At 32.5% G+C, this 14,520-nt stretch overlaps 2 protein-coding genes across 10 annotated transcripts; one reads left to right on the forward strand and one right to left on the reverse strand.

Moving 5' to 3' along the window:
- Positions 1-1,889: 1,889 nt before the first annotated feature.
- On the forward strand, positions 1,890-4,610 carry LOC133782085 (mitotic-spindle organizing protein 1B-like). Of its 6 annotated transcripts, none has more exons than XM_062221267.1 (4): positions 1,890-2,159; positions 3,812-3,893; positions 4,000-4,226; positions 4,459-4,610. In XM_062221267.1, the coding sequence occupies exons 1-3, from the start codon at positions 2,084-2,086 to the stop codon at positions 4,193-4,195; spliced, it is 354 nt and encodes a 117-aa protein (XP_062077251.1). In that variant the 5' UTR covers positions 1,890-2,083; the 3' UTR covers positions 4,196-4,226; positions 4,459-4,610. The 6 variants fall into 6 exon arrangements, with proteins under 6 accessions (XP_062077251.1, XP_062077254.1, XP_062077255.1 ...); XM_062221270.1 differs by having other exon boundaries at positions 4,513-4,610; XM_062221271.1 differs by having other exon boundaries at positions 4,112-4,226.
- Positions 2,956-11,288, reverse strand: LOC133782087 (uncharacterized). 4 transcript variants are annotated; one of them, XR_009870334.1, is made up of 3 exons: positions 10,895-11,265; positions 10,575-10,625; positions 2,956-3,220 (listed from the first exon to the last, which is right to left on the reverse strand). XR_009870334.1 is itself a non-coding variant. In XM_062221276.1 (3 exons), the coding sequence occupies exons 1-3, from the start codon at positions 11,057-11,059 to the stop codon at positions 3,177-3,179; spliced, it is 228 nt and encodes a 75-aa protein (XP_062077260.1). In that variant the 5' UTR covers positions 11,060-11,257; the 3' UTR covers positions 2,956-3,176. The 4 variants fall into 4 exon arrangements, 3 of the variants coding, with proteins under 3 accessions (XP_062077260.1, XP_062077259.1, XP_062077258.1); XM_062221276.1 differs by having other exon boundaries at positions 10,927-11,257; XM_062221275.1 differs by lacking the exon at positions 2,956-3,220 and adding an exon at positions 6,040-6,300 and having other exon boundaries at positions 10,927-11,285.
- Positions 11,289-14,520: the final 3,232 nt, after the last annotated feature.

Consider the following 14,520-nt stretch of genomic DNA (forward strand, 5'->3'; position numbering starts at 1 on the left):
CGTGGAAACCCAAAAAAATACGGGGATCGCAGTCCGCTTAAATCATCCACTATTACCAAAGTTCAATAATGGGGTTACAATATTCTTCTCTAGCATAACTAGAGGCTCACAACAACATCAAGATTATAATCTTGGATCAACAATATAAATAGTCATTATCTATAAAGATGGATACATCAAAGAAAAAGTTTGAGTCTCACCAAATGGATATAGTGGGAAAGCACCTTAGAGATACAAACACCAAACTGAGACTGATAGATTTGTAGAGCACCTTACAAGGATTCACCACCCAAAATTTAAGCTAAAATGGAAGAGAATCAACCACTCAATCTTCAAGTCAAAATGTCAAGCCTCATTCTCTAGCTTTTCTCTCACTTTTCCCTCTCTTTTTCTTCTATGTTTCATGGCTAGGTTCTTTCACATGACACCAGCCTTTTTTTTTCTTTTCTTTACTCCTTCCTTTTCTTTTTCTTTTTGGCTCAAAGCCCTTATTTGGTCCAAGGTCCACTAAATGGGGTGGACGCAACATGACAATCAGGGCCGGTCCTGAAAAAAAGTGGGCCTAAGACGGTTTTAATAAATTTGAAAAAAATGGACCATTTTGTATATGTCATTTTTTTATGTAATTTTAAATAAAATTAAACTAATATTTAGTAATATAAAATTAAACTAATAAAATTAAACTAATTTTAAATAAAATGGGCCCTGGGTAGGGGTGGGCCCTAGGCACGGGCCTAGCCCGCCTATGCCCATGGCCGGCCCTGATGACAATCATTGAAAGCTAGAATTCTTGGGATTCTTTTTTATATACATTTGTGATGATATGCTTCTATAAACCCATAGAAGCACATGCATATAGATTTAAAGAATCAAAAGCTTCTAAAAAAATTTAGAATCAAAACATAAAGATATCTAGATCCAGTCTAACCCACCTGGTCCCAGTTATGACCCACAATTCGACAAGTAGTTAAAGGACGCTACGTCGGACCCAGCACATGACAAACGAATAGTTGTCTCTTTTTTAAAATTAAAATTTTAATTTTTTTCGCTTTGTATTTGCAGTATAAATGTTTGTAATTTTCGAATTGTTATCTTTTTATACTCATTTTTTGTACAATAAACTACTCAACATTAATAAAATAATATTGTCATTACCACTAAATCTTTAGGCATTGTTTGATGAGCTAACCAGGCAGACAAGTGTCAACCTATCTGTGTCATACTTATTTTTTTTTTAAATATTAAATAAAAAATAATTAAAAATATATTTTAAAAAATAAAAAAAAATTCAAAACCAAATATATTAATTTAACCCTATTTTGTTTCTTTCTTCCTCTTCTTCCCCTACACTTCTTCCTCTTCCTCCTCATCCTAGGGTTGAGCATAAAATCCGAAAAACCGAAAAAATCGTATACACCGACCTTCCGAACACCGAAAAAATCGAAACCGATTAAACCGAACACAAAAAAAATCGCCACTGTTCGGTCGGTTTGAAAATTTTGTCCGGACCGACCGGCGAAACCGAAACCGAAACCGACCGAACAATATAATATTATATAATATAATATTATATAATTATTAATTATTAAAATTATTAAATAAAAATAAAATAATATGAAATTATATTCTATATATTTTATGTTTTAAAAATGCACAAAAATGAATTCCAACAATCCAAAAATTTTAGTTTTTTAACTAGAACTTAAAAAAAAAATTAAATTAAAAAAAATAAGAAATTCGGTTTGGTCGGTTTAACCGACCAAACCGCGGTCCAAAACGGTCGGTTTTTTCTTTTAACTGGTTTGGTCGGTCGGCTTTTGGATTGCACCAATCCGGACCGAAAATCGAATTCTGGATTTTATGTTATAAAAAAACCGCCCAAACCGCCTCCTCCTCCTCCTTCTACTTCTTCTTCCTCAACACTTCCTCTCATCCTCCTCTTTCTTCTTTCTTTGTTTTCTTTTCATAAGATTGAAGCCCATGGTTAAAATGTGAAGAATGATGAAGTTCTTGGTGGCCATATGGTGATCATGACCTCTGTAGACAAAGACCACCACCTCTACAACCATCAAATTGGCTCACCATGTTTGTTGTAAAGGGGAGGCAGGGTTGCAGAGAAGGTGGAGGACCTGGCAAAGGGCAATGGCTTCATGTGGATGGTGAGTTCGAGCAAAGAATGGAACATAGACTTTTACAATTGTTTATTCATATATTTGAGTTTAAAGAGATTAGATTATTTTTTAGTTTGATTTTATTTGTTTAAGATCTGATTTTTTTTATTTTATTTGTTCAAAATTTAAGTTCTTTCATTTCAGTTCACTACAAGAAAATTAGGCAATCTCGACACTCCTATCTCTGTGGGCCTATATTTTCCTGCTAATATAGCTGGCACAAAATTTTAAAATAATTTGAAAAAAAACCATGCCTGGGAAATCTTCATACAACGTAAGAGGAGCCTCGAAGATTGATTTAGAGCTTTTTAGAGAAAATTTACAAATTATTTGGATGAAAATGCTTTAATTTTTAAATACAAGTTTTTATTTCTATATTTTAGAGTTAAATATATTTGGCAATGCTCATAAACAATAATATAAGCTTTGTAAATTGGCTGAAAATATATTTGGCAATGCTCATAAACTAATTTTTTATTTTTTGTATCAATTTTTTAATCTTTGGCTGAAAATTAGTACAATAAGATAGTTTTTTTTTTTTTTGTTGAATGTTGTAAATGCATTGTATATTAATTAAACTTTGTGTTGTTATATAAAAAAATTGTTGTTTTGAGCTTATTTTTGTTTAAATTTTGCATACTGTTAGCACTACTCTTTGATTTATATTTTGTTAATTGTTTAGTTAATATTTCCCAAAAAATTAATTTTATTTTTTTATAGATGAATTCGGGAGGTGTTATCGCATATAGATAAATATATGCATTTTTTTTTTAAATCTTACGAATTCAAGCAAGGCATATCAAATTAATTCAAGCTTCACCAAACTTGTGAGTCTTGGTTTTGAGGCTACCATACAAATACTTGTACCTTATCAATCAGTAGAGAACACTATTTTTAAGGAGTAGGGCTTATACACAACTGGCCAAGCTCATCTATAGTCATTATTGTTTATTCATGAGCTTGATGATGGTGATGATGCACCTCCTTCACATTACTAGGTGCTCTTTACCCTTTTGTGGCTGCATTAACATCCTCTTTAATTGTAGAATCTGCACCAACAAATTACCACAACACAAGCCAAGTCAAATAGTTTTTACATCTTACTATGCTCAAATATGTTCTTACTATGGAGTTTTGAGGATTTAAATGACCCACTGTCTAGCTATGAGTTTCTGAGGTCTCATACATGAAATCTAACGATCAAGTTATTCATGGTTACCCATGCATTTGGTCACTATGAATCACTTATGGTGTCATCTGATGATCTTTTTATAGAGCAGGATATAAGTTGTGGTGTTTATATGAAACTTCATAAACTGGTTCAATTCACCACAACTTCTAAATGTACAATGGCATATACATATAAAAACAAAAATAGGAATTAGTTATTGGTGGTAACTTATAGTCAATGATGTTTTACTATTTCGGTTTTATAAGGGTAACCATTATGTCTTAATTTGAAAAACATAGGGCCCGTTCGGTAACCCTTAAATAAATCATTTGTTTATTAAATAATTAAAACTTTGAGAACAATCCATGAAAACTTGTTCGGTAAGTTAATTTATTTTTTTAATTTTTAAAATTTTAATTAAAATTTATGAAATTTTGAAAACAAGATTTTCATACTTTAATTTTTTTAGCCCACTATTCTCAAGCATCAATGACTTCTAAGCTTTCTCATGCATCAATGGCTTCTCGTAGCTCTCTCCAAGATTTCTTCGGGTGCACCACTATCTCATTTCCTCTCTTATTTCTCTGATTTCTTTCATGATTTCTCCCTCATATGATTTTTTTTTCTCAATCTCTTTCTAATTTTGTTTGGGATTAGGGTTTATGGTTTTCCTTCACTTTCTCTCTTGTCCAATATACTTGACACGGTGTTTGATTGTCATACCCTCTCTACGCTCATTGCTCTTTGTGATTTGGGTCTCAATCCTAAGGCTTTGGCTGCTGTTGTCAAGGAACTCCGAAGAGAAATCATGTCCTCATCGGTGCCACCAGTTGCCGCTCCTTTGTCATCATAGACCTGAACATGTTCTTCATTTCCCTTTTTGCGTACGTCGAATTTTGTGTTCAATTAAGTTATTTGTGAAGTATAATCAGGAAAAATGGATTTTAGTTCCAATTGAGTCATAAGACGACTAGTTGCTTATCTAAATTTTGTTTGTTTTCTATTATTGTGTTGATATGGTATTTAGTATCTACTAAATAATAGGGGCAGTGGAAACTGATTATATTTGAAAATTATATTTTGATCTTGATGTTTTTTTTTTCTTTTTTTCTTCAGCCACTATATTTTATGTTCCATTCCATGAATTAATCCAAAATATTGGGGATGCAGAAGAAAATCCTTGATGTGTTTAGTTGATTTATTTAGCCAGGTAATTATTCAAGGTGGAATGTTTTTGCTAATAGATGAGCTTGATCAACACAACTCAGGTATCACAAGCTTTGGATTATTTTCATGTTCTCTTTATATTTTGGCCTCTGTTTCTCTTGGTTTGTTGATTTAGGGTTGTAAGTTTATATTGATTTTGCTCAAGTTGGCTATGTATTCATCTTTATTTTTCTACATATACTATCATACGAGTTCTGTCAATTTAATATTTTTCTCAGAAAATCAGTCCCTCAAAACCCTAATGGTTGTATCGTTTTGTGTTTTTGTATGTGAGAATTGAGATTATTGATTATTCTTATATGGTATATAGGTTAATAGTGTGAGACTACATGGTCATGTTGCAGAGAAAAAATGCTTTTGTGGCACTGTATTAGTTGAGTTCTCAATAGTTGGAGATATTGATAATATTCTGAAGCAAAATTTGATTTATGCTAGTACCCAGTTAAAGTTAAAGCGAAAGTAAGCCATGGTTTTATTACAAAGAAATATCAAAATAAAAGGAAATTGTATCTTAGTTTTAAATTTGTCTATAGTTATCACTAGATTTCACATGGGTAATTGATTGTACAGTAGTATTTGTGCTTGCTATTGATGATAGCCCTTCTACTCAACATGTAAATCAATTTAATAGCTCTTTCACAAATATTTCTCCAGTTGTATACAGTTAATCTAATGATGTAGGCATTGTTAACCATCTTTAGTTTTTCAAAAGTGTGATATTGGTATTGTCTTTTTAATTAGCATTTTAGTTATTCTCACATGGATTTTGATTCAGAAAAGAGTTCGATTATGTGAGAGAATTAGTGACCAGTGATGTTCTAAAGTCCAATTCAATGAGTGCTAGTTACACAACTGTTGGTGCTATGAAACTAAAGTTAGTATAGGCTTGATCCTTGCTCTTTTTTTTGTCTCTCTGTTTCTTTGCCTATTTTTTTGGAAGTAGTTTGTAGCTTGTTATTTAATTGGATGATTACTTTGTTTTTCTTTAGGAATAGTCTTGTATTTACATTTAGAATTCTTAGGTCTTACATAGATGGCAGGTGATAACGAAGTTCTTATCATTGAGAATGATGAGACTTCTGTTTGGACTCAAAGGCATGAAGAAATTTTCATTGAACTTATAGAAGAGGTTTTAAAGGGAAATAGGAATACCACAACCTTTACAGAGAAATCATGGAAACATATAAAGGAAGAGCTCTGCACGAGCAAAAAGAAATTATAGTGATATGCAACTAAGGAACAAATACAATTAATTAAAGCAAAACCATAAGGATTTTAAGTCTTTACTGAAACAGACTAGTATGGGATACAATGCAATGACTTTACAAGTTAGTGCGACTGATGAAGTTTAGGATAAACTTATTCGGGTAAAAATATTTTAAATGGATTTTATGCTTGTTTTATTTTTATAGGTATTGGTATATTTTATCATTATAATTTCATTTCATGTAAGTTAACAAGTCTGCTAACAGAAATTATGCACTATCTTTGGTGATACTACTGCAACTGGTTCCAATGTTGATCCTTCAACTCGAAGTCCTTCTAATGATGGAGATAATGATGATGATGATGCAACGTCGATAAGTCCTTCAACTAGGAATGAAGAAAGTGGTATTGATGAGGATGATAGCAAAAGAAGAGGTAAATAAACTGCCACTTCGAACTCTCAATTAGTAAAAAGAGCAAAATTATCATCAGCTTTGACAGATGCACTGGCAACATATAATGAAACTGCAAAGAGAAAGACATAATTAATAGAGAGATCAAGGGCAACATCTACATTGCATTACTTATTGGATGAGAGTGTTGAAACTCTTAATCAAATTGATGGAAATAGTGGAGAATTATACGCAAAAGCTACTGAGAAGTTTGAAAACGAGGTGTCCATAGCACTGTTTCTAAAGATACCAGAGCATAGAATAATAGATTGGTTGCTGAATTTGAGGTGAAAATTTTAGACATTGTTTAGCTATGAACTAGATGACTTTGTTTGGCTATTGACTAGATGGCTTTGTTTAGCTATTGACTGGAAGACTTTGTTAGCTATTGACTGGATGACTTTGTTTAGATATTGACTGGATAATTTGTTTAGCTTATTTTGTTTTATGGTTTGAGTTGGATTTTGTAAGTGCACAAATATAAATGTTTATATATTTAAATGGTTTGAGTTGGATTCTGTTTAGTTATTCACATGATGACTGTAACGTCCCAAATTCCCTAATATGGCTTAGTGCTTGGATTAGGGGGCCAAGAGGACAATCATTGATTTAATGTGTTATTATACGATTATGTGTGTTGTTTTATTATATGGCTGTATTTGCATATATATGGGGTCGTTTTTTATAAAAAGAGTATTTTCGTAATTTTGGCCTGTTGAGGGCATATTTGTATATTTATGTACATGTATGTGATATATGGGTGAGATCACGTTATTATGTGATTATATTTGAGCTATTCGGCATGAGACGATCCTAGGAAGCAAGTTAGGGGTTTAGTCATAAGGGGTCAATTACCGGGCTCAGGGTGAGCCTACGGGTAATTTGGTACTTAGTACATTACCGAGAATGAGCGAGTAATGGGAACTGATTTGATAATTATTTGAGGATATTGGAAGTAACAGGAATTGAGAGACGTTAATTATGATTAACGGGGTAGGTGGTAATGACGAAATTGCCCTAGAGGGACTTTGAGGGAGGAGGTTGGCCCTAGGGGCATTTTAGTCATTTAAGGTTAATTAGGTGACTTAGCCAAGGGAAGGCTGTAGAAAGAACCAAAGGAAAATAGGGCTCCTCCTCCTCTCTCCCTCTCTCTCTCTCTCTCTCTCTTTTGAGGCTAAGGTTAAGGATTCAAGCTTGAGGATCTAAGGCTTGGGGTATAAGATTGAATTGTTGCAGCTAGGAGTAGGGATGCACATTTTCCCCATGGGGACCCGCCCCTAATGGGGCGGGGAATCCCCGTCTAAATGGGGAACGTGGTAGGGACGGGGATAACTTTCAATCCCCGAATGTTAAATGAGGCGGGGACGGAGATAGTACTCCCTACCCTAACGGGGCCCCGTTTAAATTTTTATATATTTTATATGTATTTTATATCTTTCTTTATGTGTTTTTGTAGTATAGTAGTAACTTTTTTAATATTTTAAATTTTATTTAGGATAGTGTTTAATATTTTAAATAATAAATATTGTACAATATTTTAATTTACGATTTTTATTTAAATATTTTTATAAATAAATGAGTTCCCCGTGGGGATTCCCCACCTCGTCCCCAACAGGGAATAAGCGGGGATAGGGTGGGGACGGGGATTAGAAATATAAATGGGGACGGGGACGGGGGAGCACTCCCCGCCAATTCCCCGCCCCGTGTGCATCACTAGCTTGGAGGTATTGATTCATAGCTGAGGTGAGGTTTTCAATTCTATTTTTGATTGGTTTTCCATATGGTTTTAGTTGTTTTTTTAAGTTTGGAAGCTTAGTTATGGATTTGGGTATTTGGTAGTGTTTTAAGTATTATAAAGCTTTGGTTTTATAGCTTGTTTGGTGGTAATGTTGTTTTGAGTTATAGTTTTGATAATGGGATTGTTTGGAAGTGTTTTGTGGTGAGTTTTGAGCTAAGGAAAACAAGGGTGTTGGGTTCGCTGGGGCAAGTCGCGGCTGTGTTATTGGGCGTCGCGACCTATGTGAACCCTAGAGCCAAGATGGGGCTCTGTTCTGATGGCGCGCTGCGACCCTCAAGGGCAAGTCGCGGCCCTCCCCTGGCACCTAGACAGGGGCCTATCTGTCTAGGAGACACACCGCGACCCTTGGGGCAGGTTGTGGCCCCCCTGATTCTTTTCAGCCAGGTTTGGTTTTAAGCTCGGGGTTTCAAACTTTAAGGCTCGAGATTGAATCTACTAACCTTTAATTACTCATTTTTTATGGGATTTCATATTTTGTTATGATTAGGTTACCGCTAAGGGCTCAAGGTCAGGATCGTTCTCAAGAGTCATTCTTAATTTATTTTACGCTCAAACCTGAGATAAGAAAACTGCACCCTTTATGTGAAATACATGATTATTGATGAAGCATGTTGAGTACTCTATATATGGATATATGTTGCATTATGAATGCTTGGTTGCATTGTTTACTTGAGAATGGCATTGACTTATCAGTCAAAAACAACAATAGTGCTGAGAGCTGGTCGTAAAGCACTGACTTATCAGTCGGGAGCGGCAATAGTGCTCAATGCTGGTCATATGACATTGACTTATGAGTCAAGAGTGGCAATAGTGCATCGAGCGCTGGTCGATATGATTACATCTAATCAACAAAGCGTTACACGCTCGTCCGACCTTGTGGTCGAAGAAAACTAAAGCGCTTGACTAGTTCTATGGCTAGTTACTCAGAGCTAGGGCTAGAAGGCCCAAGGTGACTTGATGCTCACATGGCTAGGGCAAAGGACCCCAGGATGACTCCATGGTCATCTATTCAGGGCAAAGGACCCCAGGATGACTCCATGGTCATCTATTCAGGGCAAAGGACCCCATGATGACTCCATGGTCATTTATTCAGGGCAAAGGACCCCAGGCTGACTCCATCGTTGTCTATTCAGGGCACATGACCCTAGGATGATTCCATAGTCATTTGATTGTGGCTGCAGGCCCCAGAATGATTCCATAATCATTTATTGGTACTGGTATGCATGCAGTAATAAGTTTTTTTGTTGAGCCTTGGCTCACGGGTGCTATGTGGTGCAAGTAAAGGGAAGGAAAAACTTACCTAGCCTTGAGTGGAGAGCTTAGGTTGCGACGTGTACATATGCGGCCGCTTGACCACCACGGCCAAGTTTTCTTAAGGAAACTAGGGTTTAACCCTATTTTTGTCACTTAGGTCGGCGAATTGTAATTTTTGAATTGTAATGACCATTTCGTACTGTAAACAACTTTGTAAACGTTATTATGGGATCCCATGTATGTACAGTCTAACAGTTTTAATAAAATATTCATTCCTTTTGTTCGAGATTTTAACCCTGGCTCATTAATCACACTTAGATGCACGTTTATGACCTAATGACTCGTTTAGCGAGTTAAGTACTATTTAAAATAGACAATGTAATGGTCTTGGCTAACTAGAGCGTTACAATGACTTTGACTTTGAGTGTATATATATTTTTATATATTGAATATAAAATTTAAATGTTTTTCCAATATCAGGATAAAATGTCTTTAAATGTTGCTCGGTTCAACAAGGTATCATTTGGGACAAATACACCATTAATCCCATAGGGAAAAAAAAAGAAAGAGATTTTCAATTATGGACACTCTTCTTTGAGAAATTTCATTGAGCGGTGTTTCGACGTGTTGAAGGCGCACTTTCCAATCCTAAAGCAAATGCATTCTTATGTTCTAAGAATACAAAAGTACATTGTCATTGCTTGTTGTGGGATTCACAATTTTATAAAGACTAATGTAGAAGCATATGTATATTTTGATGGAGGTGAATGAAATTCTGAAGTACAGGCTACTACTTTACAAAACACGGATGGAACTTCGATTGATAGTGTAGAGTTCAGTATTTCCATAACTCGTAAAATAACTCATGTTCGTGATGAAATTGTTGATCATATATAGAGAGCTAATCGACGATAGACATTAGTTGATTATTATGACTTTTTTAATATTTTTCTTTAAATTTGAACAATTATGAGTTCATGCATTTTTATTTTATCACGTAGATTTTATTGATTTTGTGTTATTGAGAGATATAAACATGTTTTTTATTTTTTAAACAAGAAATAAAAATAAAAGTTACGAAATGCATTTTTATTTTATAAAAATAAAAAAAACATAAAACAAAAATATACTTTTATTTTTAAGTTTAAAAAATTTAAAAACAAAAATTTTACCAGCATAAATTATTGATTCGTAATGGTTAATTATGCATTGAATCTCAGCAAAAAAAGCATGCCAACTTGCAAGAAAAAGCAGTAAATACATGCTATATACTACTTTCCAAGGGTGACGATTACCTGGACCGCATCTTATCTCACACTTCCTGTCACAGCGGACCCCCAATCTAGCTGCATTAAATAAAATTTTGAGATATTACATTAAAAACTAAAATAAACATAAAAATTGAATCCTTATTCCTTCAGCTTCAGATCTAGTGTGATTGATTCTCAGGAAAAAAATATCAGAATATTCAATAAAACAAGACGGGTGTGTTAGATTCAAGTAGTTGTACCCTTTGTCAAAAACAAGATTCTGGAAATTAGCATAAATATAAAAATCTCCTATAAATCATCACAAAACGGAACTTAAAGCATCAATATAGATCAAAGTTTCTGACCCAATATGGCTATGTAGGAGAGTAGAACTTACTGTCGCGGAAATGTTGAGAAACGCAGCCAGTTATGCAACCGTCGAGACAATCGAATGCGTCGGCTGCTACTCGTTCAGAGTAAGAAAACACCAAGAACATAATCATAACCGCAACCACTGTTTTCTTCATCATTTTTTTCTTCCTTTTTTGGAAATTATTTTGCTTGTTATCAGTGTACTAATATAGCAAGGAGTTTCTCTGTATACTTTTATAAGAGTTCGAAGTACGAATAAGCCCATAATCTTACTGTGCTACTACGAAAATGCCATTGGGACTTATTGTATTTTTAAGGCATTTTTGAAAAAAAAAATGAAATGAATGGAAACTATATTTACACCAAAATATATATATGATAATTTTTCTATAGGAGCTTCATTTTAAGCCCTGTTGGTGGAGCTCTTAGTGTTCTCACCTCGTGAACAGTTTTTGACGCAATTTTTTTTTATGACCGTGTATATTGTAGCTATATAAAGTGTAAATTTTCAAAAAATTCCAAATAATTTATAGTACCGAAAACTAGGTTCAAACATGTTGTTGTACTCATGACTAAATTTTTTTTATGTGTGTGGAAAACAACATGTTTGAACCTAGTTTTCGGTACTGTAAACCATTCAAAATTTTCTGAAAATTTGCAGGAGGCTTTAAATAACTACAATATATACGGTCATAAAAAAATTGCACAAATACTATTCACATGTCGAAAAACACTGAGAATTCTACCGGTAGGGCTTAAAGTGAAACCCCTATAAAAAAAATTATCATATATATTAGGTTCAAAATCTTGTAGGTAATCTTCATACAAAGCATGATCAGCATGGAAAAATGGTTTCTGACTTTTTTTTAACTTTTTTTTTTAATTATTTGGAGAAAAATGTTTTAATTTTTAAATGTAAGTTGTTTTTCTTTCTATATTTTATAATCAAAATATATTGGGCGATGTTCATAAACAATAACTGAGTTTTGTAAATTGATTTAAAACTTTTTTTTGACTATTTTTCATATTTTTTTCCTCTTAATTTTTTTAACTTTTGGCAAAAAGTAGCATAATAAAACAATTGTAAATGAAATTAATTATAAAAAATTGTTGTTGAAATTTATACAAAAAATTGGTTTTTTTGTCCTAATTTTCTTATTAAAAAAATTGTCTATTGCTATTTTTTTAGTGTACTAATATATGATTTTGGAAATTATATTTTGTTGATTGTTTAGTTAATATATTAAAGTTAATGTTATTTTTAGGTGAATTTGGAAGATATCATCGCTTATTGATGATAAATTTGTGTATTTTAATTAAAAAACATTCAACTAATTCAAGAGAGGTATGATTATAAAATTTATTCATTCATGAATATTCAAGCTTCGCCATAAATATATATATATATATATATTAAATAGATATTATTTGCTTGTCGCATGAACTATCAAATACTTGTACCTTATCTATCAGTAAAGAACACTATTTTAGAGGAGTAGTGCTTATACACATCTAGCCAAGCTCATCTATAGTCATTATTGTTTATTTATGAGTTTGATGGTGATGACTCCTTCCCATTACTACATCCACTCTACCCTTTTATGACTGCATTAACATCCTCCTTTACTGCAGAATCTGCACCAATCAATAACCACAACACAACCCAAGTTAACCAGTTTTTACTATGCTCAAATATGTTCTTAGTATGGAGTTTTGAGGGATTGGATGACACACAGTCCATGAATCACTTATTTGGTCCCCTGATATTCTTTATTGAGCATGATATAAATTGTGATGTTTTTTTTAAAACATGATAAATTATTTCAGTGTACTGTAACTTCTAAATATACAATGGCCTGTATATATAGTAAACAAAAATGAGAAATAGTTACTGGTGATAGCTAATATAGTAAATGATGATTACTACTTTGGGTTCTAAAAGGTGAATGTTTTAAATATTGGTTTTTGAAACGTACCATATTTAAAATGCACAAATTGAAAAATATCATATTGTGCCTTGTAATTGTTATTTTTCTCCTCTTTAAAAAATAATCGAGGAAGTCGCATATGTCGGCCAACTTTAAATTGTATGCATAGAATCTCAGCAAAAAAATGAGGACCCAACTTGCAAGAAAAAAATTACCTGGACCGCATCTAATCTGGCACTTCCTGTCACAGCGGGCCATCAATCTAGCTGCAATGACATAAAATTGAATACTTCAGATCTAGTGTGATTGATTCTCAGAAAACAAATTATCAGAATATTCTACAAACCAAAACGATGTATCAGCTTCAAATAGCTTGTTCCCTTTTTCAAAAACAAGATTTTGTTTTCAGTTTTTGGTTATTCTGGAAATTAGCATACATATAAAATTTCCTATAAATTATCACAAAACAGAATTGGAAGCATCAATATTTGGGTATATATAGATCAAAGTTTCAGACCCAGTTTGGAAATTAGTGTAATAAGAGAGTAGAACTTACTGTCGGGTTGAACGCAGCCAGTAGAGCAAGAGTCGTAGCAGTCGAATGCGTCGGCTGCTACTGTTTCTGTGTAAGAAAACACCAAGAACATAATCATAGCCATAACCACTGCTTTCTTCATCATTTTCTTTTTCCTTTTTCGAAAGTGATTTTACTGCTCTTATGTTTATCAACTCTCATTACCTTTTTTATAAGGGATTGGAGTACGAAAATGCCCATGATCTTGGTGTGCTACTACGAAAATGCCATTGGGACTTTAATGTAATTTTCAGGCATACTCACACTTTAGGCTTTCTCTTCTAAAACGTCTTTCTATTTACACACCTTTTAACATTATAACAATTTATTTTGGTACCCCTTTTAAATTTTCAACAAGTACAAGAATAAATATTAAAAAATAAATTCTCCACATTCTACATTATTATTTATTAATTTTCTCATCTAATATATAATTATTTATATATTTTTATCTAAAATGTCATTGTGACTTGATTGTATTTTTAAGGCATAGTTAGAAAAGACAAAATTAATCAACTTTTTACATTTACGTCCCTAATTTTAAAATATCTTGCTTTGGTTACTCCTCTCAAGTTTTCATTCAATTTTTATGTCAAACTAGAGTTATGGAACAAAAGTTCCCAACTTCTACTCTATTTTATACTTAAGTTTCTAATCTTGGAAATTAACATTAATTTTTTTTCCTAAAAAATAAAAGATAATTTTAACTAAGATATAATACAACTTTATTTTCTAGGATACCTCCAAAATAATTGATATATCACTTATATATTATTATGTTTATCATTTTTAATAAAATAAATTTTCATACTATAATTATTAGAAGCATTGAAAATTAATATTTTGATTTCTATCGTCTATCTTATGATGTTATCTTATGATGTTATTGAATGTTGTATTGATCTCTAAGTTAGTGGGGATTATTGATTTTATAAATGAATTTCCTTGTAAAAAAAATGAATATTTTGATTTTACTAATAATTTTAAATTTAATGATATAAATTTTTTATTTTTATATTTATTATTATTTTGAGTTTAAAAATAAAATAAAAAGTGTGATTAAGTATTTGTTCTTTAAACAATTACAATTTCCTAATAAAAAGTGTCAGATTTTTTT

The sequence above is a fragment of the Humulus lupulus genome, chromosome 6 (genome assembly GCF_963169125.1).
Source record: "Humulus lupulus chromosome 6, drHumLupu1.1, whole genome shotgun sequence".
Lineage (NCBI taxonomy): Eukaryota > Viridiplantae > Streptophyta > Magnoliopsida > Rosales > Cannabaceae > Humulus > Humulus lupulus.